Here is a 27,187-nt window from a genome sequence, read left to right on the forward strand (position 1 = left end):
GGCTGGGGATACAGGAATAACTCTGGTTTGGGCTGAACTCCTCACTCTCTGCCGGGGATACGGGAATAACTCTGGGTTTGGGATAAACTCCTCACTCTCGGCTGGGAATACGGGAATAACTCTGGTTTGGGCTGAACTCCTCACTCTTGGCTGGGGATACAGGAATAACTCTGGTTTGGGCTGAACTCCTCACTCTCTGCCGGGGATACGGGAATAACTCTGGGTTTGGGCTGAACTCCTCACTCTCGGCTGGGGATACGGGAATAACTCTGGGTTTGGGATAAACTCCTCACTCTCGGCTGGGGATACGGGAATAACTCTGGTTTGGGCTGAACTCCTCACTCTTGGCTGGGGATACAGGAATAACTCTGGTTTGGGCTGAACTCCTCACTCTCTGCCGGGGATACGGGAATAACTCTGGGTTTGGGCTGAACTCCTCACTCTCGGCTGGGGATACGGGAATAACTCTGGTTTGGGCTGAACTCCTCACTCTTGGCTGGGGATACAGGAATAACTCTGGGTTTGGGCTGAACTCCTCACTCTCGGCTGGGGATACGGGAATAACTCTGGGTTTGGGCTGAACTCCTCACTCTCGGCTGGGGATACGGGAATAACTCTGGTTTGGGCTGAACTCCTCACTCTCAGCTGGGAATACGGAAATAACTCTGGTTTGGGCTGAACTCCTCACTCTCTGCCGGGGATACGGGAATAACTCTGGTTTGGGCTGAACTCCTCACTCCTTATGGAGGATCCCTTTACCACTCTACAGATAATGCGTTGTCTGGAAAATTCGGTTCGTGTATCTACCCTGAAGTGATAAAATTCTGTATCAAAAATGTTAAGGCCAGACAAGTAGTTTTTTATGGCTTGGTTTGTAGGGAATTACAAACCTGCGCACATATATTCAAACGCGCATACCAATAGACTGAACTCGTAATACGCATGTGCATGGCATCAGTGTTCTCACAGGTTTCGCGTTTAAAGTCTGTGTAGAGTTTCCTGTTAAAACAGTGTCGTGTTAGCGGCCCCTAAGTTAATAACTAATGATCTTTCCGACCGAAGTGGATCAATCAAATTAACTTTAGCTGGAAAATAACTTTATTCAAGAACAATCTCCGTTACCTTAAATTATACCTTTATCTCTGTAAAGCTGCTTTGGAACAATCTACATTGTTAAAAGCACTATATAAATGAAGATGACTTGACTTGACTCTCCGCTGGGAATACGGGAATAACTCTGAGTTTGGGCTGACCTCTGAGCTCGAGAGACCTCGATCCCCTTGGACAGCACGCCAAGCACGCTTATATTTTTTTACTCTATTCAATCAGTTGTAAGTGTGAACTCGTGAAAACAACTGCCACAGGTAATCGTATATTGTTTTTTTTTTTTTTATAACGTTTTTTTGGGGCATTTTATCATAGATTCAAATCTATAAATCAAAATATGTATTGCATTTATGAAGAAAAGGTTCAGCACCCATGGCTCTATCGCTATTGCCTCAGTGGTGTCCAATGTAAGTAAAGTAGCGAGGTAAGATTACATTTATTTGAATGAATCAACAAACGAGAGAGAGAGAGAGAGAGAGAGAGAGAGAGAGAGAGACTGTGATTGTGAATTACCTGTGTGCATCTCTACAGTGTCTCTATATGTAATTTGTTCCTCTGTCCCTTATGCACCCCCGGAAGACGATTTTGTACATTTTAAAGTAAAATACATCAGTCTGGTGCACTTTTTACCCCTTTTCCACCAAAAAAGAACTGGTTCGGAACTGGTGCTGGTTCAAAGTTGGTTCAACTTGCGAACCTTCTCAGAACCTGTTTGTTTTTCCACTGACTAGAGAGCCCAGCGAACGACGTTGTTACATCACTGTGTACGTTGCCATACGTCTTAGCTTTCCCAGAAACGCTTGCGCCAACTTCAAGCATAACAATTAAAATGGCGGACTACATTGTTTTTCTGCAAATGTTTCTCCTGGCTTTGCGATCCTATATTGGGGTCAGAAGAAGACGTTTAGAACACATTTGTGCTGCTCATCTGGATTACTATAGACGGAGGTTACGTTCGAGAAGAAGTCAGACAATAACCCCGCCCCCAGCCCCCGACGTAAGCATGAACGGTTCTAGTCCAGCAAGGAGTTGGTGCCGCTTTGGAACCAATTTTCCTGACCGAGAACCGGTTCTTTGGCTGTCGAAACACAAAGAACTGGTTCGCGAGTAGGCACCGGCTCCGAACCGGCACCAGCACCGCCTTGGTGGAAAAGGGGTATGAGAGTTTAAAATTAAAAGCCAACCCAAGTTCAGTGTGCAAATTGAACAAAGAAAAAAGTCGGTGAATTATTTTTACTTGAACTTTAAAGGGGACTCAAACCTCTTTTTAGTTGATATAGAGTCTTAGTCTACATTACTCACTGGTGTTTTAGGAAGCCAAACAATTAGAATATAATAATAATTATATATTACTCTTATTATTCCCATGACAGTAATAGCCATATATTGTAAAACAAATTCAATGTTAAATAAATAAAAACGAATATTTCATATTTCATTTTACTTTATGCTACATTAGGGAAATCACAATCATTTTGTCCTAATTTCTACACTTGCAAGAGATAAACCCTTTAGCTTTTATTTTAATGGAAATTACAGATGAGCTTTTATTTTTGCGTAAAACTGCTGTTTGTGTGAAAATGGGTTTAAAAACGCATCTCATTACATCTCTTGAAATGCTGTAATCATCTTCCCACAAAAATGTTGGAAATTATGCAAGTGTTAAAATAATGCATATCTGAGGCTCTTGCGTTCCAAAAATACATGCTAAACTCAAAGCACATGCCAAAATGGAGTTCACTGCATTCATTCACTGTGAACTGAGTCGTTCTGAGACCCGGAAAACAAAGGATCACAAGCTGATCGAAATGAGCAAAGAGCGCACTTCCCTTTGAAAACATATTTAAATAAACACAGACTTTTGCCATTTGGTAAGGGCACAAAGCCATATCATGCTTACGATTTTTTTGTTTTGTTTGACAGTCACTTTGCCAAAGCAATGGCGCAAAACAATGTTAGAGATCTTTTATGTTATTGTGAGAAGTTTTACAATATTTTCGGTATATATGCACTGGTATGTGGTATATGGTCAGAAATGTGCAAAAAGTCAAGAACCAAATTCTGATCAGTCATCAAACCCCCTATTTCAGCACTAGATAGTTTTCACCACAGATTTGAAACTGAAAAAAAGTTTCTGCGCTGTTGCATTTTTAATATCTTTTAAACCAGCTGTTTTGTACCTTTTATTCACATACATAAGTCATTTGATCAGCTAAACAGAAACAGTTTCAAAGATACATTACACTCACATTATGGATGGACTGGATTTGTGTCAGAGACTTTTCTGAATAGCAGGGAAGCAGCGCACCTGACACTATAGTTCACATGACAATTCATTACATTCAGATTGCATTTATACTATATGCATACATGCTTTATAGAATACTTTTTAACAATTGCAAAGCAAGTTCCTCATCAAAACTCATCAAACAGTGCCATGTGGCATCTTCTCATACATTAAGGCCACACAGTCTCATGGATAATGTTTCATGACCCTTGTGTCACCAGATCCTGTTTTAGTTGATTTTTGTTAGTCGTTGTCTTAATATACCAGTGGATGTCTGTAAAGCTTTTGCGATATTCAGTATTTGGATTTTTGTCATCTTCCTCTCCTGTTTGGATTATCTTCATGCGTGTTTTGTGTTTCACCACAAGCTCTGGTGGTCCTGGAGCATAGACAACTGCTGTATGCATTCCCATCCACGAAATTTGGGGATTGGCATCTAAAGTTGCGGATCCACAGAGGATTGGCGGAACGTGTGGCTATAAAAAACAAGTCTGGTCAGCACTTCCAAGTCCGGTGGTACATACAGGCTCCATTACTTAAAATGACAGTATAAGAGATCATGGTGAAACTTTGCATTCTCTTGAATACTTAAATCCTCTGTAAACTCTTATTTTGAGGTTGTGATCTTGTGATAGCAGCAGAAGTGTTGTGTTCTCTGGATGTTTAGATGTGTTCAGCTAGGTGGCCAGTACAGTGCAGTCTAGCCGTTGAGTGTCTTTGCTCATCCTCTGGAACACCGGAACTTCTGCAATCACACAAAATGTGGAAATGTATCTTGCTAAAGAAAAGATTTTAAACCAATTATTCCTAACTGCCAGTAAAGCTGACCCTATTTAATATTGGCAGGACACTACTGTGTTTATCAGTGGTTGTATGTTTATATCTTTGTCCTCAGGCGACAAGCTAAAAACCCTAGTCTCGCCATATCTGAACTCTGATAAACACTACTGCCATTTAGCTCTCATTTCTAGGTAGATGTTTCAAATTCCAATGGCTTATGTCAGTCCACTCATGTTTTTTCTGCACCTTAACTGCTTCATCAGTTACTAAGAGATCCTGAAGTGGGCTTTCCCTCCTGGATTCTGGGGATGACTTCTGAGTTCTTTGAATCTTTAACCATTTACTGGGCATACCAAAAATTTATTCTTGGCATTGTGTATTGCCAGGCTGAGTCTTTCATCAGTATGAACAAGGCTGCCAGATGTTAGATTTTCATTGGACATGGGCAGGCCTGTGACAGAGCATAGTCCAATTTCCTTACTGCATTGCTCATCATTATGCAGTTTTGTTTTAGCTTTCATCAACAATGACATTTATTTTCTGGAGGCTTCATCTTGAATCATTTTACACTGCAAAACTGGTTGTGTGTCTTGCTGAAGTTGTCTTAATGCCACTGTACGTGCACCTCTCTCCTTTACGGCTTATCATCTTTTGCTTCAGTTGTTGAGACTTCTGTATATGCTTTTACTTTTGTGGTAGTGTCTCCATTTGTCGTTTTTGCATACACATGAAGTCCATCAGTTGTTGGCTGAGATGTCACTAGTTGGTGCGGCAAAGAGAGACTCAAGCGTTTCCCTGTGGCTCAACAGCTTTTAGCAGAGTCTGTTTTTGTTTGGCTGTCAACTGCTGAAACCTCTTCAACAGGTTGTCCTCACAATTGCTTTGATGTCTTAAACTCAGCTTGGAATCACGAAACCAGTGTTCCTCATTGCAACACCTGCATCTTCCCTGAGTTTTTGCTTTTGAGATGTCTCTGATATTCACTTTCTTTATGCTCATTGTTCATTGTCCTGTTGTTGTATGACAAAGTTTAGGGTTGCAATGCTCTGAGATTGACTTCCTGCATTCTTTCAATCTTTGCTGACCATTCAACAATCTGCATGAATGCTGTTCCAATACTGTCCCAGTCATCATTCTTGATTTTAAGGGCTATTGAGATCTCTGGTTTTAGCCTGTTTTCAGGGGCATTCCGATGTTTTTGTCAAGATTTTCATTTTCATTTAGACCAGAATTTTCCTGGCAAGTTTGTCTAAAGTGTTCTTTAGCAACTCGGCAACACTTTCTCCTGTCTTCTGCATGCATGAGGTAATTCTAGCCCTATTAACCTGCAGGTTTCAGATTGAACAAGAAAGTTTGTACAGCTTCCCATCCAGCCTCAATGTTCACTAGAGACTCACCAATCCTTCTTTCAACACTTTCTGTTAGTCTCTTTTGGTCATTGTCCTTTAAGTTCATATTAACAATCATCACTTTCTGAAGTGGATGTAAATTGTAGAGTTTCTGTAAGAGTTTAAGAAATTGGCAAGCTTTCCATGGTTGCTTTTACACGTCTGACAATTATTTTGACCATTTGTCAACTTGCTCTGGAGTAGCTGGTTGGTATGTCCTATATGCAACGTATTTATTTGCCACTTTTGTCACAGTGTGAGTTCGTTCACCATTCTCCTCATACTCCTCCTCATTGTCAATTTCAACATCACTTCTCCGGTTTTTGACAATCACAGGAACAAGTTTAACCATTGAGTTCCTTGAGGCATGAACACACGTGTTGATGGAAAATCCTGCCTCACTGTCAACAGAGGTGTTGAAGATTTAGATCCCAGTTGTTTGGAGAGTAAAGTGAGCAGCTTGGCATTCTCATTTAAAGCTACACTGTGTGATTTTTACCCCCATCTAGTGGTGAAATTGTATATGACTACCCAGTGAAAATTAGTTTCTGTTCCTCTCAATTCCGAGGGCGTTTTCACTCCTATGGTGGCCGTATTATTCCAAGACTAACATGGCTTCCAGTTATCGACTTCGTCCATGACAATAATAAACAATACGTCTAAAATGAATAAAACTACAGGACAGATGTCAGGAGGTAAACGTCACCCTTGGAATCGGCTATCCCAGCATAATCAGATTAGGCTAACGTTACAATGTGTACACAGTAAAAGCAATTAAAAATAACTAAAATTTACTGTGTCCTTTTTTTATATAGCTTAAAAAATTGCGCCTTTAAAACCATTCATTACCTGTGATCCGTCGCAGCACAGATTTATGTTACAAGGTAAACAATACTTTTTCACCATTGATGTGAGGATGAAGTTATTCTAGAGGTCGTTCTGGCGTTATGCACAACCATGCTATGGTTAGACAAGCAACTATAAAACTTCGAATTTACACAAATGAATTACAACAGGCTGAATTACCTGTCGAGAAGAAAGCAGGCAACCTCGGCGTCCGTTTTAAAATCTTTTCTCCTCATGAGTTCTTTCCATCTGGGAAAAGTTACTCCAATATTGACTATGGTCTTGCTGATTTGTCTGTCGCGTTTTAATTCTCTCTTTCAAATGTGAGCACGCACACACACACTATCTTTCAAACCTGCCGGCACTCGCGAGTAATCTCCCCCTCGCATTCGTCACGGTGTCACTGAGTGTAAAGTGCGAAAGGCGAAGCTTGAATTTACAGGCATGTCCCTCTTTGGCTAATGTAGTTTCAAGATGGAGGGGCAACATGGCGACCGGCATACGAACCCCTCACCCGTATGTACTTTCAATGGCAGATTATAAACTTAAGAGAATACTTTATTACTTGAAAGAAGTAAATATATATTAATGAGCACATATATTTTTGAAAGAACTAAGTGTTTTTTGCTAAGAATCAACTAAAAAAGTTACACAGTGTAGCTTTAAAAGTCCGACCCTGGCCCGAGACGTTCAGACCCTAGCCAGACCCTAGCCCGAGACGTTCAGGCCCTAGCCCGACCCTGGCCCAAGACGTTCAGACCCTAGCCCGACCCTGGCCCGAGACGTTCAGACCCTAGCCAGACCCTAGCCCGAGACGTTCAGGCCCTAGCCCGACCCTGGCCCGAGACGTTCAGGCCCTAGACCGACCCTGGCCCAAGACGTTCAGGCCCTAGCCCGACCCTGGCCCGAGACGTTCAGACCCTAGCCAAACCCTAGCCCGAGACGTTCAGACCCTAGCCCGACCCTGGCCCGAGACGTTCAGGCCCTATTCCGACCCTGGCCCGAGACGTTCAGGCCCTATTCCGAACCTGGCCCGAGACGTTCAGACCCTAGCCCGACCCTGGCCCGAGACGTTCAGGCCCTATTCCGAACCTGGCCCGAGACGTTCAGACCCTAGCCCGACCCTGGCCCGAGACGTTCAGGCCCTATCCCGAGCCTGTCCTGAGACGTTCAGGCCCTAGCCCGACCCTGGCCCAAGACGTTCAGACCCTATTCCGACCCTGTCCTGAGACGTTCAGGCCCTAGCCCGACCCTGGCCCGAGACGTTCAGGCCCTATCCCGACCCTGGCCCGAGACGTTCAGGCCCTATCCCGAGCCTGTCCTGAGACGTTCAGACCCTATCCCGACCCTGGCCCGAGACGTTCAGACCCTATCCCGACCCTGGCCCGAGACGTTCAGACCCTAGCCCGACCCTGGCCCGAGACGTTCAGACCCTAGCCAGACCCTAGCCCGAGACGTTCAGGCCCTAGCCCGACCCTGGCCCGAGACGTTCAGACCCTAGCCCGACCCTGGCCCGAGATGTTCAGACCCTAGCCAGACCCTAGCCCGAGACGTTCAGGCCCTAGCCCGACCCTGGCCCGAGACGTTCAGGCCCTAGACCGACCCTGGCCCGAGACTGGCCCGAGACTGGCCCGAGACGTTCAGGCCCTAGCCCGGCCCGTGTCCGACAGCTCATCAGAATTCTCAGCCCGTTTTTTTTCCATTACACAGCCTATCCTATACTACTGTTGCAGCCATTAAAATAGTTCAGTTTTGTTTTCAATGGCAAAGTAGTTATGTTTCTTTTCATTTCTTTATTAAGTTAATTTAGACAAATATTCGGAGCAATTTTTGTTTGTTAAAGATATTTTTGTTTTTTTAAATGTCGACCAAGCAGCCGACAGCGAGTTAAACATGTTTGATCAATTTAGCCTCTCAAATCAACACTTTACTTGGCTACAATATAATCCATAGATATAAAACACTTAAAGCATATCACACAGACAGTTAGTTTAAACGTTTATTATCACAACCACAGTAAAACAACATTTTTGAAAAGCTGAGGCAGGCTGCTCTGCTGCTCGCAGTCGCAACAGCGCTCGCAAACGAAATGAGATACAATCTAAACAAATCAAATAAAATAAAATAAATTAAAAACAAACATGTAGGTTATCTTTCCTCAAAAATCAAGTATTCACTACAGAACATAGCCATTCTTATTTCCAATAGTTTCCAACAGTTAGACTAATGAAAGTAAAGTCCAATCAAACGGAAAAAAAAGACAGCCTCCTAACATGCTCTTACTCTTCCAGCTGCACTGAAGACACGCTCGCTACTACTGCTGCTGGCGGACACTGAACACAGAGCGAGCCAGTCTTGACAGTTGCGGTAACAGGGTCTCGTGTTGTTTCCACTAGAGCTGCACATCTCGTCCATCACCTTCCATGTTGTGATTGAGACGCATGTTATGCTGTACTTCATCCGTCATCCTCCTCCTGCTCCACAATGTTTTCCCACTCTTCCTTAAACTCGGCCAGCGCTCTCTTCTTTGCTGCATGGCCCTGAGCAACATGTGCAGCAGGGCCGGCCCGAAGCATAAGCGAACTAAGCGGCTGCTTGGGGCCCCCTCGCCACCAGGGGGCCCCCAAGCGAGTTTTTTTTTTAATTTTTTTTTTTTTTTTTTTATTAATTAAATTAAACAAGTGACATAAATTAATGAATGGATTAATAATTCAAGACAAGAAAATTCTGATTTCATGATCAATATACCTGCCTACAACTGCTGCTGTGTCTGCCAGTGTTTGAGTCATATGCGCATAACCTCGCGTGCATAGAAAATTCGTGCGCAAAGTCACGGTAATGTTAAGCCATTTCACACAAATTTGATTTGATCAATGATTTATCCTTTAAATTTAATGATATTCAGAACAGAACAAGAATAAAAAAATAACTATAAACAAGCCAAAACGAAATAATTTAAAGTGAAAGTGAAAGCGGATCTCTCTCATTAGAATCAAAATGTTTCAACATTCACGATGGATTTGGATGGTAAACTATTCTTTATTATAGGCTTCTTTGTACTTCACCCACGTTCCAATATCGAGGGAAAAAATCATCCTCTTCACAAGCGCAAAAATGTGCTTGAAATCCAATATCGAGGGAAAAAATCATTCTCTTCACATGCACAAAAATGTGCTTGGAAACATCCCAGTGGAGCGGTGCTTAGGCTACGCAGCGCTGAATGGTACGAATTGTAGGCTACTACTGACTATTTAAAAAGAGCAGTGTAATTTTTATATGTTAGTTTGACTATTTTATTATTATATTTTATTACGGCTATAACGAACAGGCTGCGATGTCAAGATTGCAGAGCTGGATTATGTTGTGTGTGTGTGTGTGTGTGTGTGTGTGTGTGTGTGTGTGTGTGTGTGAGGCGCGGGCGCGATCGAACAGTGGAAACATAAACACATACTCCGTCATGTTCATATAAGACATCATTCAAACTGCAAAGGGTTGCAAAACGTTGGAGGATATTTTGCAAATATTTTTTTTTTAATATGTTTTTTGACAGTTTGTTTTCAGAAGTTTCAAAGAGTTAGTAAAAGAGTAAAGAAAAAGTTAAAACATTTTTATTTAAGTATCTATTTTTTATTAAGTAGGCTATTTATTTTGTATTAATACATAACCTCATTGTATTAATTTATAATGTAACATTATAGAGTGACATTGTGTCAATAATCGTCAAGCACAGGTGACTCCGCGTGGTGGGAGGGGGCCCCCAAATCAAATTCTGCTTAGGGCCCCCAAAAGGCTCGGGCCGGCACTGATGTGCAGACACAGACATGCTCACCGCTGCATGAATCATCATAATTATAATTATTAGTTGGCCAAGTAGGATATGATTAATACATTAATTAAGAGGCCTATAATACTATAGTAAGTGACTTGGTGTGGTTGCCGGTGCAAATAAAGTGAAATAATAATAATAATAATAATAGGCCTAATAATAATAATAACACACGTCAAAGAAAATCTCACCGGCTGGTTGATCAGCCCCTTGCACCACGTCCCCTTTCTGAAGCGGGCTATCTGACGTCTGGCCAGCTGAAAGATGTCATCCCTCTTGGTGTTGGTGAACATCCTTAACTGACTGACCTTCGGCCATAAGAATATGGCCAGTTTGTGACTGGATGTGGACATTCTTCATTATCCACTCAAGGTGTCGTTGGCGGATAATTGCTTGGCAAGGAGTGTCCGACACATGGCTGGCAATGGTGTTTCAGCTTGTGTAGCCAGGGCACGACGAGGTTCAGTGTTGGGTATTTATCCCCCTCCAACTCCCTTTGTGCGTCGTAGATCGGGCGCAAAAATTGCACCAGGAAAGCCAGCACATCTGGGGACACATTGTGTAGTCGCTGGCTCTCACCACGGCTCTGAAGTTTCTCCTGTAACTTAGCATAGACTGACTCAGTTGACTCCAGGGTGAGAAATACAGTGCTATATCTGGTTTCTGCCATCTGTTTGACAGTTTTTGACAACCGGCTTGTCAGACCTGACTGCTTTTAATATCGGACTAAAGCCTTGGTGGCCTGCAGGGTCTCTGCTACTTCTGGGACTGTTTCTGCAAGATCATCTGGGTTCAAGGCATGCCGGAGGACAGTGTTGTACAAGTGGCTGTGATTAGTGATTTCACCGTAGTGATTTCGTTGGTTTGGCGAGGAAATCACTCACACTCATTTGTTTGCTGCTGCTAGTTGGACCGCTACCGCTACATCCACCATGCTCAAAATGTCTTTGTAAATGAGATGATCCCATCTTCTTACTATTGTAGCTTAGCACAGCCTTGCAAACTGTGCATTGTGCATAACCAGCTGACTCGTCATTTAAGGTTGTCACCAGGCCCGGACTGGCCATCGGGAGCACCGGGAGAATTCCCGTTGGCCTGCCGACTAATTTGGCCTGCTGCCAGCCAGCGTTTTATTTTATTTTTTAATTATAATTTTTTTATACTACTACCTTTACCAGTGTCCAGTGATCATTTCGTCATTTCACAATTCGTCATTCAATAAAATTATTATTATAAAATAAAATCGTGAATCTGTTAGTCTTGACTGGCAAGGCTACGATCCCACTTTAAAGGAGAACTCCGGTCAATTTTAACATTGAGCTCATTTTTTTGTACATTTGGAGTGCTGTCAGTACAGAGAACAACGACAAAAATCGGTGTTGCCTACACCGTGTTATGCTCTTTTTAAAATTTGCACCCTGTTGACTTCAATGGGGCAAGTTTTAAACCTGCTTTTAGCCTCTTAACATCCTTGATGTGTCATTACAAGTGCCCAGCCAATGTGAGTGATTCCTTCAGAGTAAACACGGGTGAATCTGACTGCAGTAGATGTGAAAGATATGAATAAAAGTGATGTTATTTCAGCCAGCGCATATACCTGTATTTACATCCTGTTTTCGGTCGAAGTCCACAGTAGTCGATTGTCGAGTTCACGCGCATAGGTTTAGTACGTACGATCATGCGCCCGAACTCGACAATCGACTACTGTGGACTTCAGCCGAAAACAGGATGTAAATACAGGTATGTGCGCTGGCTGAAATAACATCATTTTTATTCATATCTTGCACATCTACTGCAGTAAATTTTAAAAAGAGGATAACACGGTGTAGGAAACACCGATTTTTGTCGTTGTTCTCTGTATTGACAGCACTCCAAATTTACTAAAAAATGAGCTCAATGTTAAAATTGACCAGAGTTCTCCTTTAAGCCTCAGCCAAACGGTTAAACAGAAAATGCGAGCCTCACCCGATGATGGAGAGAAAACAGCCAGGTGGAGCAGAGAGGGAAAGGACAACGAAAAAGAAAGCACTCCAAGAACAAGCAGCAAAATGTTGCAAAATGAATGACCAGTTCAGGGCTTCAAGTGCAGGTCAGTTTCATCTGTAAATACTGTACTTTTTTCTTCGTTAACTTAGTATTGAAATGCTAGCAAATGTAAGCGGTAGCGCCCCTATTACTATCGTCACTCAAAATACTGTATGCTAAAGGAGATTAATATTATTTAGTGTAAAGTTACATTAGTAATTTAGCAGACAAATATTAACATTTATGTGGTACAGGAGCAGGGAGACAGGAGTGATAGTGCAGACATCAACAAAAAATAATGCAATAACATTTTATTAGACAATTTAGAAAATTATGTCTGCCCATTTGTGAGGTTTTTTTTAGAGTTTTTTTTTTTTAATCAAATGAAGGTGGAGACAGTCAACCTAGCACTAGCTGTGGTGCAATGATCACACATTCAGCCAGGGAGTGAGATGACATGTAGAAGCAAAATAAGATCTATATATATTTTTTTAACATATTGTATGAAATATAGCCTAGTGTTGCTAAATGTTGGATATTTAAGTAATTTTAAGATGAAAACAACAACATTTTGTCATAAATATAATACTTTGATTTTTTACAAAAATAAATGTAGATTCTGGGCAAACAAATTATAATAAGGTGGTTGTTTTACGCCAAGGTGGAGACAGTTCTGTTTGTAACATGAGGCCAGAACAAGTGACAGGTGAAGAAGAGACAGGTACAAGAAAAATACGCACACTTTATATATACATACATATATATATATATAACACTAGTACTCCACTTTAATTAGTGTATGAGGCTGATGATACTGGTGGAAGTGAGAGACATAGAGATATTAGGGTAAATGAAGAGAAGGAAAAGGGAAGTGAGGATACTGTTCAAGAGAAAGCCTTTAATTATTTTACACGGCCCCAGCCTAAGGATTTAGACCAATAAATGTAATTTAGGAAAAAATAGGGTTGTCCGTGTTTCTAAATTTTATTTGGGTCCATGGGATGGCCTGGATGGGTGTGGGATTTCCCGGTCTGAAATTGTGTCCCAGTCCGGCCCTGGTTGTCACTATATGAAAAACAGCCCAGAAGTTTGCCTTTCCTCTGGTGTTTCTCTCAGTTATAAGTTCGCCATCTGCGATATTTCTCTTAATGTTCTCCATTGTACATGAGATGAATCGTGGGTTGCGCCGCCGGGAAACCTTCTGTGTTCTGAGACCGTCATGTGTCAGTCATATGTCAGTGTGATAGGTTATAAAATGTCTTTCTATGTTTGTTTTTCCATCTTCAGCTTCTCTTATTTTCTTTTAATTAATGTCTAAAATATAAAAAGAAGTATAAGCCTAAAACAGGCCTGAGGCCTGGCCCGCATGTGAACTATGACGTGAAAATTGTCCCGAAGCCCGACCCTAGAGGTGTACATAAGTCGGGCTGAAATGCAGGGCTCTAGTCCTTTTCATTCTGCAATTGTTCAACCAGAGCTTGAACCTTTGCTTTCTTTGCTTTATTCTCATGCTGTAATTTGTCAGTCTCACAGTTCTGTCGTTTTACCAAAATTACAGATAAGCCATCTCTGTTGGTGTTTGTCCTTAAAGGGATACTCCACTTTAAAATGAAAATTCTGTCATCATATACTCACCCTCATGTTGTTTCAAACCTGTATGAATTTCTTTCTTCTGCTGAACAGAAAGGAAGATATTTAGAAGAATGTCAGTAACCAGGCAGTTTCTGGGTCCCATTGACTTCCATAGTAGGAAAAAATATATACTATGGAAGTCAATGAGACCAGAAACTGTCTGGTTACTGATATTCTTCTAAATGTCTTCCTTTCTTTGTCCAAATATGTATACAGATTCTTTAACATCTGATCAATGGTAACATTCAGAGGTTCTGTCCCTTGCCTTTCTGTTGTTGGTCTCAGTGTAGGGCCATTACTATTTTTTCGTACAGACTCAGCCATGGCAAGTACAGGAAAAGTGTCCTCAGAAAGGTGTAAAAACAGAACAAAAGGTGGTAGAGCCATTAAAGGTGCTTATTGAGATTTAAATATACTGCAGTTTTTAGACTGACCATTTCAGATACACAGACAAATCAAACATGTTTCCAAAATACAGTTTTCTGGAAAAGAAAGCACAGGGATAAAGCTTACCTGTATTACCATGGCACTGAGGCAGGATCTCTCCAATACCACATTCGGATATATCTACTTCAACAACAAATGGAAGATTGGGATCTGTGTGTTTGAGAATAAGAAAAAGTCGTAAAGCTGGTTTTGAGAGACTGATAGGCCTGGTTTGCTGCATCGTTTCATCCATCTCTACACCCAGGTGACTGATATTATAGCTGAGGAAGGTTGTATTTTTGGTATGGAATTCACATTTTTGACATAGAGTTGATGTTGCTGGAGTTGCTGGAGGGGACAGCAACTGTACATGTTGAACATGTTGAGCTTTGTCTTGGGAGTATATGAGGATGTCATCAATGTAGGCTATTACACACTGGTTGAGCAGATCACAGAAGATTTCATTAATGAAGTATTGGAAAACTGCTGGTGCATTTGCCAGGTCGTACGGCATCACCTGGTTCTCATAGTGCCCTCTAGTGGTGATGAAAGCTGTTTTCCACTCACCCCCTTCTCTTTCAAAACTGATAGTTTAACATGGCAAGGAAACAGTGACATGAAGACAATTGGATTGACAGTAACTTGACCATTGTGTGAGCTCACTCTGGTTCCAGGAGATAGAAGGATTGTGACCCAGGATGATAGTATGCTTGGGAGAGTTGATTACATAGAACTAAATAGTTTCCATGTGAAATAATCCAATCTTGAGAGTAACCGGTACTGTTTGATGTGTGATGCTGGGGCCGAAGGGTGTGTTGTCTACAGTAGTAATGTTGATAGCCGGTACATGGAACTGGAAAGGTTGAGTTCCTGGACCAGGTCTCTGTGAATTGAATCCACTGCTGCCCTTGAATCAACTAACGATGTAACACATTTGTAGTCCTTATCAGATCATATCTTACCAGTCCTGCATGGGGAGTGGGCAGAGAGTGGATGTAATGGGTCAAAGCTTAGTTAGCGGCTTGTAAATAGTTTAGCCGATCTTGATAACCCTTGAGCATCTCGCTCTGATAAGTGAACGCCGCCTGTAGTTGAGAAACTTCTCCTGGATTCAGTGGTGGCGAAGTATTCTGTGACGAAATGGGCATGGAGGCAGCGTTAGAATCCATTTGTAGGAAGTTTATTAAAATAGCACAGCAGACAAATTCATATAGAAAATCAGAGAGACATATTTGTGATAACAGGCCGTAATCCAATAACTTGATAACAGTCCAACCAGGCAAACAAAGCAAAAGTGTAATCCAACAAATGATATCCAATAAAGCAGGCATGATGATCATAACAATAGACAAAACAGCAGGCAATGGAAAACACTCGAAAAGACAGTAGAAGCCGGCAATTCTTTGCAAAGTATTTTGGCAGGAACATGACCATTTATGCATGTGGCGAACAGGAAATAACGAATGCAGAAGCAGTCTGTGATCAATACTCCCTCTGGGCTCCCTCTGCTGGACAGCTGAATGGGAGTCAGCCTTAGTTGTTACATAAATGTATCTTCATATTCTTTCTTGAGAGGACCACAATGGAAATAAGCCTTTGGCTTTTTTGTGTATTTTATCCTCGACAGTTTTTCGAAATGATGTATGATCCCTCTTTGTACAAATTTCCTGTTTCAATATTGTCTAATAAACGAATCAATCAATTTATTAACGTAAAACAAATTATTTGATACATATTTTATTGCACCCTGGAATAAATCGACAAACAGACCTGCGAATGTCCTTTAAATGCTTTAATCACGGCCAGGAGATCTTACCAAGCAGTTCTCAGGGAATCTCTCCCAAGAATCAAGGCCGGAGGATCTCAGACAAATTCCATTGAGAATCCCACCGTAAAACACAGATACAACAGTTTGTTATAGAATCGAGAAAACAAATAAGACTAACATGTCACCTTCAATATGATTGGTTCAATTGGTTCAAAAGCCCCAACCTTTTTCCTCTGTCACTGGCACAAGCAAACTCTGATTTTGTGATTACTTATCACAAGGTTTTGAGAACTAGTCATTTGTATAGTTTCACTTCCCCTTTCTTTATTTATACACACACAATACTCAAAGTCACAAGTTTTCCCCAAAGAGTTTGGAAACATTAAAAGCATATGAATGTTGTTTCTGCAAGAAAAACAAATGTTAGTTGATTAATTAAAGTTGATTAATTAAAATCCATCACAGCGTCAAACCCTGTGGGGTAATATATAACTTACCAGAATTCTTCTGTGATTTCATTCCCGCATGTCAGTGTTTTTTCTGTTCTCAAGTTTTCAAAGTTTCTGAAGTAGACAATGGTCAAGGTACCACAAAATGAGATGCACATCACAACTTATTCAGGAGTCAAAACACTTGTTTAAAGCACTTTATTACATTGCTTTGAGCTCTTTATTTAAAAAAAAAAGAAAAGGATATGACCTTATAGCCTAATATAGTTTAATAATTAACAGTTTAATTTGGTCTTTTTCTTTTAATGCATAAAAGAGAAATGTTGTCTTGTCTTGTTTATTTATTCAGCATTCTAACCGAAGTTGAACCAAAATGCTTTACATAAAAAGAAAAAAAAAGTACACACACACTGACCAATAAAACGACAACATATAAAACAGAACATTTAATCGTTATTCGCTACCAATATTAAATGAGCTTTCCTGATGGGTAACGGGAGCTCATTCCACAGTCTCAGCCCTATTACTGCAAAGATTCAATCGCCTTTATGTAGGCAATTATGTTCTAGGCAATACAAGGAGTTTTTGATTCTCTGAGTGTAGAGTTCTGGAGGGATTATACGGGGTTAAATGGTTTGCCAGACACAGTGAGGCCTGGTTATTTAAAGATTTATATACCAACAATAAAATGTTGTACCAAGTTCTAAGATGGACAGTAAGCCATTTTATAGAAGCTAATACAGGGGTGATTTATTGGTGTTTCTTTACTCTCCGTAAGAGCCTCGCTACATCATTTTGCACCGATTGTAATCAAGACAAAGATGTGGCGGTGATGCCAGAATACAGAGAGTTACAAAATCCAGCAGTGATAGAATAAATGTGTGCACCCCACAAACACAATCAAGCCTTCAAAAAAAGGTGTTTTACCACCCCTTTAAAATGTTTTTCACCATCCAATTTTTTATGTCCTTAAACACATAAGAGCGCCTGAGTGGTAGATACAATTGAGTGTCACCGGCGTAACAATGAAATGACTCTCCAGTGGAAGCAAATATAAAGAAAAAAGTGTGGGAAAAAGAATAGATCCTTGCGGAACCCCCCAAGGAAGGCGTTTTTGTTGTTTTTTTTACCCTAGTTCTCATTACTATAATTAACTGAAAAATATCTATCTGTCAAATACACGGGTTTCTTGTATACAAACAATACCGGATGTGCGCGTGCATCCAGGAGGCCAAAAAACGCTATCTGTTATGCCAAGTTCTGTAAAAGAACATTGTAATTAACGTAGATTTCGCATTGTTTGTAATTTCTTGTTGACTCAATAATAAACTGCAATTTCAGAGTTGGATCTGTTTGTTCGTGTTTCATATTAATATAACATTATGTAAAACGTCCAACTGTTTACGAATCAAAATCCGGACATACTGTGATGCATGTATGAATTATCATGTTAGACTAAGTTAGTAATGTAATAGCCAACGTTAGCAGTGCAGCATCTATAGAGCCCGAATTTGCTTTTATATAAGTTAACCTTGTTTAGGTTACTTTACGACCTGCAACATTTCATGACTGCACACATATAATGTTACTTTACTGTAAATCAAAGATTTGACGATGGATTATGTGGGAAGCCTTAGTAGCCTACCTCTGACCGTGGCGATTATATTAAAAAACTTACTCTCAGCAATGGTGAGATCTTGCCGGATCCCTACGCAAGGATGACAAGAAGTGGCCAACAACTGTATGGCCTGATATATATAATTATCTTATTCAGACACCAAGTGTGTAGGCTATACAAGAGAAATGATTAGAGCGTACAAATCCCTTGATGCATACAACTACGTGCTATGTGGTCATGTGCAGCTCGTCAAATACTTTGATGCTGCACCGGATTTTTGCGTGTTGAGGTCAGACCCCAATCTGCCCTTCTTATGGTTTGAAGCCATAACCTCCGCCGGTTTTTGGCAAAAACATGCTTCCCCCTAGGAATGTTGAACATCAGGCACCCAGCACTGGCTCGGTTGGTACAATTGACCACGCAACAACTCCTTGGCATTTTGACTTAGCGACAACACCACCACTATGCTACTAGCCTAAACCCTTTACTCCGGTGCGAAGACCGCGGTCTTTTTGCCTCCTGGATGCGTGCGCAAGCAGTGATGACGTCGCTGAGAAATCCATGTATAAGATTGGAACCATTTCAAGACTATTCCTTTTAGACCTACTGAATGTTCAAGACGGGAGATGTGGATTTTATGATCAATCACGTCAAAGGAAGCACTCAAATCAAGCAGCACCAAAACAACATAATTTATCTTGTCTAAACCCAAAAAGATATCGCTTAACTTTCATTAGAGCCGACTCTGCTGTGGGCTGTTTTGTACGGTGGCCGAGAAGGGTCACAACACATACAAACGCCACAACAACTACATATTCAGAAAACACCTCCAAATTCAGAAAACACATGCAAACGCCACAACAGCTACATATTCAGAAAACAACTTTGTCGATTTCACATCACGTACGCTGCAAATATTCACAGCGCGAGCAAATAGGGAAACGAACTGCAAACTGCAAAGACACAACGGAAATGTTTCCAGGGGGGCCATAATCAGTGACGGACCCGCATCCATCCGGTTGTCTTCGCGCTATCTGAATGTGCGCTTTTGTTGTCTACAAGTCTGTCATAATAAAAGAGAAACACTTACCTCTTGCTCTTATAGCCATAGACAACAAAAGCGCACATTCAGATAGCGCGAAGACAACCGGATGGATGCGGGTCCGTCACTGATTATGGCCCCCCTGGAAACATTTCCGTTGTGTCTTTGCAGTTTGCAGTTCATTTCCCTATTTGCTCGAGCTGTGAATATTTGCAGCGTACGTGATGTGAAATCGACAAAGTTGTTTTCTGAATTTGGAGGTGTTTTCTGAATATGTAGTTCAGGGTTCACCAATCTCGGTCCTGGAGGGCCGCTGTCCTGCAGAGTTTAGCTCCAACCCCAATTAAACACACCTGAACCAGCTAATCAAGGTCTCACTAGGCATACTAGAAACTTTCAAACAGGTGTAAAAACAGAGCTAAACTCTGCAGGACAGCGGCCCTCCAGGACTGAGATTGGTGAACCCTGATGTAGTTGTTGTGGCGTTTGTATGTGTTGTGACCCTTCTCTGCCACCGTAGTTTTGAACCCCTCAAACATTTCTCCTATAGAATTTTCATTAAAAAATGAAAGTAGTTGTTGCAGCAGCACATATTTTTTTCTAAGATTTTAGAGACAAAGGACAACTGAGAACAATCAAAAGTCTGCTTTAACAAACGACTAGGCATCACATCATTTGCACATAATGTACGTTTAAAGTTTTGCACAATATATTCCAGCATTGTATAATATCTTCCAATAATGTATTAAAAGAAAATGAAAAAAAGAACCCAAGCATTCAATTGTGTGATTGGAGTAGAGTAAGGGGAAGTTCTTTATGTAGTTCTTCTTGGTCCACTGGTAATTTACTACACTCAACAGGTTGAGTTTATACTGTGGCCCGCGTAATGCCAAAAATCAATGTAAAATTATATATTATAATTTGTGCCAAGAAATAGTGTGAATATTAGGATGTGATTTTAATTTTGCATCACTTAAAGGAGTACTCCCCCTCATGCTGTCCCAGGTGTATGTTTTTTTTCTAAAGATTAAAAAAAAAAAAAAAAATCCATCTCTGTGAGTCCATATAATGTAAGTATATGGATCTCCCAAAGTTGATGCTTCAAAAACCACACAAAGTGAACATGAGGTATGTGTGAGAAAAATACTAAAACCATTGCTTCCGGCCAGCTGTCATGTGCAGGTTAACGAGAGCATTATAAAGTGCTCCGTCAGCACGTTTTGAAGCATGACTTAAGCATGTTCTGAAGTGATGCGGAAACACTCAGGACTGTCACTTCTCAAGCGAGTTTCACAAGGCACTTCTATCACACTTAACAACGTGCTGATGTTTACATCAAGTGTGAACTCATAAACATATGACAGTAGGCCGGAAGCGATTGTTTATAGTTTAAAAAGTTTAAAATATTAGAATATTTGTTGTCACTCTGCAGTGTGAAATGGCTGATGGTCCTCTTAGCAGAATAGAAAATTTAACTTTTTAATTCATGTAACTATGCAACTACATCTCAACTAACTCTCATCAGAGTATTAGTAGACTGTCTACTTAATATATGCTAACACTTTATTTTGATGCTCCTCCAACAGACATTCTAATGACTATAAGTAACTTTGCAACAACGTCAACGTATTCTACCAACCCAGTCTTACTACAGTCTACTTATACTCTGAGAGTTAGCTGACGTGTAGTTGCAAAGTTACTTATAGTTAGTAGAGTTTCTAAAGTGAACCATCAAAATAAAGCGTAACCAAAAATTCTTATAAAAAAACTCAAATTCTAAAGTGATGGCAAAACAAATATGCAGAAAATTTGGCCGACATATGTTTAGCCATGTGATAGCTATCTTCCAAATTTGGCCATAGTTTCAAAAGTTTTTGTTATCTGTGTTTCTTTCATGAGCTCATTAGACATCTCTGCAAAAATGCTGCAAAAACATGTTGTAACGCAAACAGATACAGATGGGACTGTTTGAAGGCATTTTTAAATACCAATACTGATTTTCCACACACTACTTTTGAAGTCGTAATAAATAAAGATGGTTATTGTCTTTTGTCTGTAATGTGTTTTAGGTATAGACCAAGGCCAGATGGCATATGAAGGCCAACACTGGCATGCCACTGAAGAGTGTTTCAGCTGTGCCCGCTGCAATCAGTCTTTGCTGGGTCGTCCCTTCTTGCCGAAACAAGGTTTGATCTATTGTTCCCGTCTCTGCAGCCAAGGGGATGAACCTGAGCTGTCGGACTCCTCAGACTCTGCTTTCCAGAGTGCCCGTTCCCGACAGTCACACCACAGTGGTCAGATTGGCAAGGATGGGACAAAAGGGAAGGTTGAAGGTGTCCGACAAACATCATCTGGCCCTACACAATTAGCTGGTGATGCAGAGCCTCTTGCTGTTCAAATGGATTTGCTGAGCATCTCAAGCCCAGCACCCAGCCGCACTCCCCATCGCACACCAACAAGAACCCCAAACAGAACCCAAAGTCGGTCTCCAAGTCTCAACCATGAGCAGCCAGTTTGGGTAAACCGGGATGAGCCTTACTCCTATGAGTCTCAACAAAGAGATTCCTCCACATCTCCAAATCCCCATCAGCTACGAAGCCAATGTAGCATCCGCACAGCTTACCCTCCTTCTCCCAATCAGCCACCCAAGATAGTGAGCAGTCCAGAGTCTTGGTCCAAAGAACCACCTGGGGGTAATTCCAAAAAGCCTCCAGTCATTGCTGCTCTGAGGGGGCACTCTTTCAATGAAAATTGGATGCACCATGGCCAAGAACCTGAATTTCACGCTCCTAAGCTCAAAACACAAATGAGCTTCAATGAAGTATCAAGCCGTAATTCTGGATTTTTGGACAAGCGCAGTATCAGTGTGCAAGGTTTCCCCCGAGAGATGCGTCCTCCATTGCTGAGGAGCAGGCACCAATTTGGGCCAAGCTTTGGTGAACTTACGCCACTAGAACAAACACCAAGAGGTTCTGCTGACTCACTGGCCCTTTCATACACTACAGGTGAGCTTAAATTCAGTTCAAATACAAATACAAATACCATGATACTTCATATCACTATTTGACAGGGATATGATCAAAACAAGAGATGAATGGTGCATTCAACTGTCACTCATTGCACATGGTGTACCCTATTTCTGATCTTACAAATACCATGATACTCCATATTACTGCCTGACAGGGGTATGTTCAAAAGAAGAGATGAGTTGGTTCATTCAAACTTAACACTTTTCACACGGTGTACCTATATCTGATCTCTCCCATTGTACCTATATCTGATCTCTCCCATTGTACCTATATCTGATCTCTCCAATTGTCCCTATATCTGATCTCTGCCCATTGTACCTATATCTGATCTCTCCCATTGTACCTATATCTGATCTCTCCATTGTACCTATATCTGATCTCTCCATTGTACCTATATCATATCTGATCTCTCCCATTGTACCTATATTTGATCTCTCCCATTGTACATATATCTGGTCTCTGCCCATTGTACCTATATCTGATCTCTCCATTGTACCTATATTTGATCTCTCCCATTGTACCCATATCTGATCTCTCCCATTGTACCTATATCTGATCTCTGCCCATTGTACCTATATCTGATCTCTCCATTGTACCTATATCTGATCTCTCCCCATTGTACCTATATTTGATCTCTCCCATTGTACCCATATCTGATCTCTCCCATTGTACCCATATCTGATCTCTCCCATTGTATCTATATCTGATCTCTGCCCATTGTACCTATATCTGATCTCTCCCCATTGTACCTATATCTGATCTCTCCATTGTACCTATATCTGATCTCTCCATTGTACCTATATTTGATCTCTCCCATTGTACCCATATCTGATCTCTCCCATTGTACCTATATCTGATCTCTGCCCATTGTACCTATATCTGATCTCTGCCCATTGTACCTATATCTGATCTCTCCCATTGTACCTATATCTGATCTCTCCATTGTACCTATATCTGATCTCTCCATTGTACCTATATCTGATCTCTCCCATTGCACCTATATCTGATCTCTGCCATTGCACCTATATCTGATCTCTCCATTGTACCTATATCTGATCTCTCCATTGTACCTATATCTGATCTCTCCATTGTACCTATATCTGATCTCTCCATTGTACCTATATTTGATCTCTCCCATTGTACCCATATCTGATCTCTCCCATTGTACCTATATCTGATCTCTGCCCATTGTACCTATATCTGATCTCTGCCCATTGTACCTATATCTGATCTCTGCCCATTGTACCTATATCTGATCTCTCCCATTGTACCTATATCTGATCTCTCCATTGTACCTATATCTGATCTCTCCATTGTACCTATATCTGATCTCTCCCATTGCACCTATATCTGATCTCTGCCATTGCACCTATATCTGATCTCTCCATTGTACCTATATCTGATCTCTCCATTGTACCTATATCTGATCTCTCCCATTGCACCTATATCTGATCTCTGCCCATTGTACCTATATTTGATCTCTCCCATTGTACCTATATCTGATCTCTCCCATTGTTTGTCTTCAGCAGGAAACTCCTTAGATGGGACTAACAGGCGTCAGGAGCACTTCTCTCGATTTTCTATGCCTGACCTGAGCAAAGACTCTGGGGTAATTGTGTCTGATAAAGGCACCATGGGTACTTTAAACTCATCAATGCAGTTCCGCAGCACTGAATCCCTGAGCTCTGTCCCAAGACCCCTTGCTGATATTGGCATGCCTGTCAGAGTAAGGTACCCTCCTCCACTCTACTGGGATTCCCACAGAGGGATAAGTTTTGAGGATCCAGTCAAAGGTCGCATTGGTCTTGCAGGAAGCATGTCTTGTATGCAAGAAGGCAATGCCCAAGCAATGACACCACGGCCAAGACGTCCTCAAACACAAGACTCCCCCAGACAGCAGCGTCAGCGACAACGTCACCACCACAAGAGTCACAAAGGTCATAAATATCACTATCGCTCCCGCCGCTCTCGGTCAGACAATGCCCTGCATTTAGCTACAGAAAATCAGAGTTTCCCTGGGGACCCCATTCATAGATTTCACAATGACTTTGAGCGACCATCCTCATCAAGAATGTCACACAATCTCTTTGGAGCTAATTATGGGTATCGACAACAGTTCTTTAGGCCATGCCCTCGAACCACATCGGACCTCACCTTGCAGGATCCTGGAGGTCCACAGATTGGACAGTATATGGGTAGGTATGGAGAAACAGCTGATGATGAAGATCAGTTTTGCTCAACCTGTTCCTCTTCTTCAGAGGTGTCTGATGATGATGGTTACCTTATGGGTGAAGTCATTCCACGGCCAGTGCAGCTCCGATACTTTGACAATGAGGAATTGCGACATCGTTATAGTCCTACATTAACGGGTGGTCACACCCAATTACATACACGCAAACGGCGAAAGAGCAAGAACTGCATCATATCATAAGCAAATGGTAATGTGAGTTTCTGAGTGTGTATGTGAGAGTGGGTGAAGTGAGTATGTGAGCAGTGAGTAGACCCCTGTACAACATCATTTATATGTCAAATGATTCAAAATTCTATCACCTTGCGTTAATTGTGTTACTTGTTTAGTTGAACATACGGGTATTTCCTCTTGTGTAACCGTTTAGATGTACTATTTCAAACATACAGGCTCCACAGTAGGAACTTGATCCAAGTACACCTTTTATTACAGAGATTCTTTTTTTTCCCATTAATTTGATGTCCACCTTTATTTTTGATAAAGTCTCAATCTTTTTCAGCAAGGAGGACACCAGTGTTTCTGGAGAGATTTTTTTTCAGATGCTCTTTGCTAGAAAGGTTTGAGTTCCTCTACATTTCTCTTTAAAATAACCCAAAGGGGTTTCATTGGAAGTCAGGCAACACACTTTGCCAGGTCATTTTTTTTTTACTTTTTTCATCTTTAGAATTTCTTGCATGATTTTGCTAGTGTGCTGTGGATCGTTATCATGCTGAAATATTCTTCTTTTGCCCAACGTCTTCCAATCTTGCTTTTTTGTTCTGAAGGGTATGCAAGGATTTGTCCACAGAGATTGATACCATACAATGTCCTTGAGCTGCCACAGAAACCCTGATTTCCATTTATAACCCCATTTCCATGTCTAAAGCACTTGCCCTTCTGCTTTGCAGAACTAGATTGTACAAGTAATTTTAAGATGGGGTGTTCAATCATGCTTCTGGAGGGCCATCATCATGCAAATTTTGCTCCTGCCTGAAAGTTTCTAGTAATCCTAAAGATGTTGATTAGGTGATTCAGGTGTGTTTAAATATGGCTGGAGCTAAACTCTGCTGAAAGGTGGTCCTCTGGGAACAGAATTGGACATCCCTGTTTTCGGATGATTAGTGGAACTATGGCTCATTCTGTACCTCCTATTTAATGCTTTAACTGCAAAGTTTTGACTGCATTTTAGTTGGTCACAATCTCCCTGTATCCTTTTTGATCTTTGTGAAGTCTCACAATCAGATTTTTTTATTTTTCTGTTCAATCTTCTCCATGTGGAGCCAATCAGTCATGCAGACAATTTCAACCCATAAGGTGTGTAGGTGTGTAGGTGCGTGTGTGTGTGTGTGTGTGTGTGTGTGTATATATTTAAAAATTTTAAGTAATGCAGAAATAATGCAGTTATCAAGAGGTGATAACATTTATATTCATTTGACAGTTAAGTGATATTTCACGGGGTGTACTCACTGCTGTTGTGTATTGTATTAGTTTCCTAAATATCCAACTATGGGTTGAAATCCAATTCAGGCATGTTTCAGTCATTGCATAAGTAACACTGTAGGTAATGTGTTCTGATCTGAAATCATGTGTTTACTGTGACTGGAGGTTGCACAATGATCAAATGTATTAATTTCTATTTATTGGAACTGTACATGGAATTTTATCTATTGCTAAGAATATGAATTTTGTTTTGTAGAAACCTGTGCAATAACAATCTGCTACATAACTTCATTTCAGGAGAAGGAAAGAAGTGACGACTCAACCTTCAGAATTAGGATATGGATTTTTAACTTACTCTGAAATTAATTTGCGTTACTCTTGAAAAAATGTGGGATTACTGCTCGCCATATTCCATAAACTCAGTGCATCACAAATCTAATTACAACCATTTTTTAATCTGTTTTTAGATTTTCTTGGTTGTGAGTATAATTCTAGTCTTCACTCTCCCCTTTCTTTTTCCCTTAATTTTTGGTATAATTTAGTGGCAATACGGTTTTCTATAATCCCCTCGCTGCTTACTGTTAATTGTTCTAAATACAGTAGTTTCCTAATATGCGCTCTTCATGGTTTTCAACTTGTTTTATTAATGTCATTCTAAAATTAAACTTTATAAAATGTTTATCATTTTGTTGGGCAATGTTGGTTATGGTTTTAAATGCAATATTCTGTCTTTTCCAAAGTCATTTACAAATAATATCTTAAAATTAAATGTTTTCCTAATGATAAAAACAATATATAAAAATAATGTAGTATTGTAAAAGTTCTGTAAATATTGTCTTAAATATTTCTATATTTTGTATCTTCAGATGCATTATTTGTATCATATTATAGTGTAGAATCCAATGGTGACTGCATGTGTATCCCCCGTTCATGTCTTGTATGTGAATTAAATAACTATTTCAACAAACAAACAAAGCCTTTAAGCTTCAGATTAATACCATTGTGATCTTTTAAAAATACTATTTTATATTATATTTTCTGAAATATAATCTGATGTAGGGTGTAAATGACTTCTTTTGTGCTTTTTTAAATTCCTTCAGTACAATCTTGAAGTCCTCATGAATATGCAAATTAGCCCCGCCTCCACTCACTCACACCAGTTCAGAGATCCACTCGCTCAACTTTACTATAGTAAACGCTGCACAATGGCTAGTGGTTTAATTCATTCATGTTAGAAGAACCAGAATCTGATTCAGAAAAAGTAGTGGAAGAGTGAATTATACAGGCTCGTCTAAAG

General features: G+C 40.7%; 1 protein-coding gene across 2 annotated transcripts in view; it reads left to right on the top strand.

Moving 5' to 3' along the window:
- prickle2a (prickle homolog 2a) overlaps positions 1 to 26,853 on the top strand; it is a 74,802-nt gene extending 47,949 nt beyond the window's left edge. The window contains exons 7-8 of one of the 2 annotated variants that reach the window (XM_079896347.1): positions 21,264 to 22,199; positions 23,750 to 26,853. In XM_079896347.1, coding sequence (XP_079752473.1) covers positions 21,264 to 22,199; positions 23,750 to 24,654 — 1,841 coding nt within the window. In that variant the 3' untranslated portion in view covers positions 24,655 to 26,853. The remainder of the gene's footprint in view (positions 1 to 21,263; positions 22,200 to 23,749) is intronic. The other variant, XM_079896348.1, reaches the window with a different exon arrangement.
- Positions 26,854 to 27,187: the final 334 nt, after the last annotated feature.

This window comes from Squalius cephalus (assembly GCF_949319135.1).
Source record: "Squalius cephalus genome assembly, chromosome: 16".
Taxonomy (NCBI): Eukaryota; Metazoa; Chordata; class Actinopteri; order Cypriniformes; family Leuciscidae; genus Squalius; species Squalius cephalus.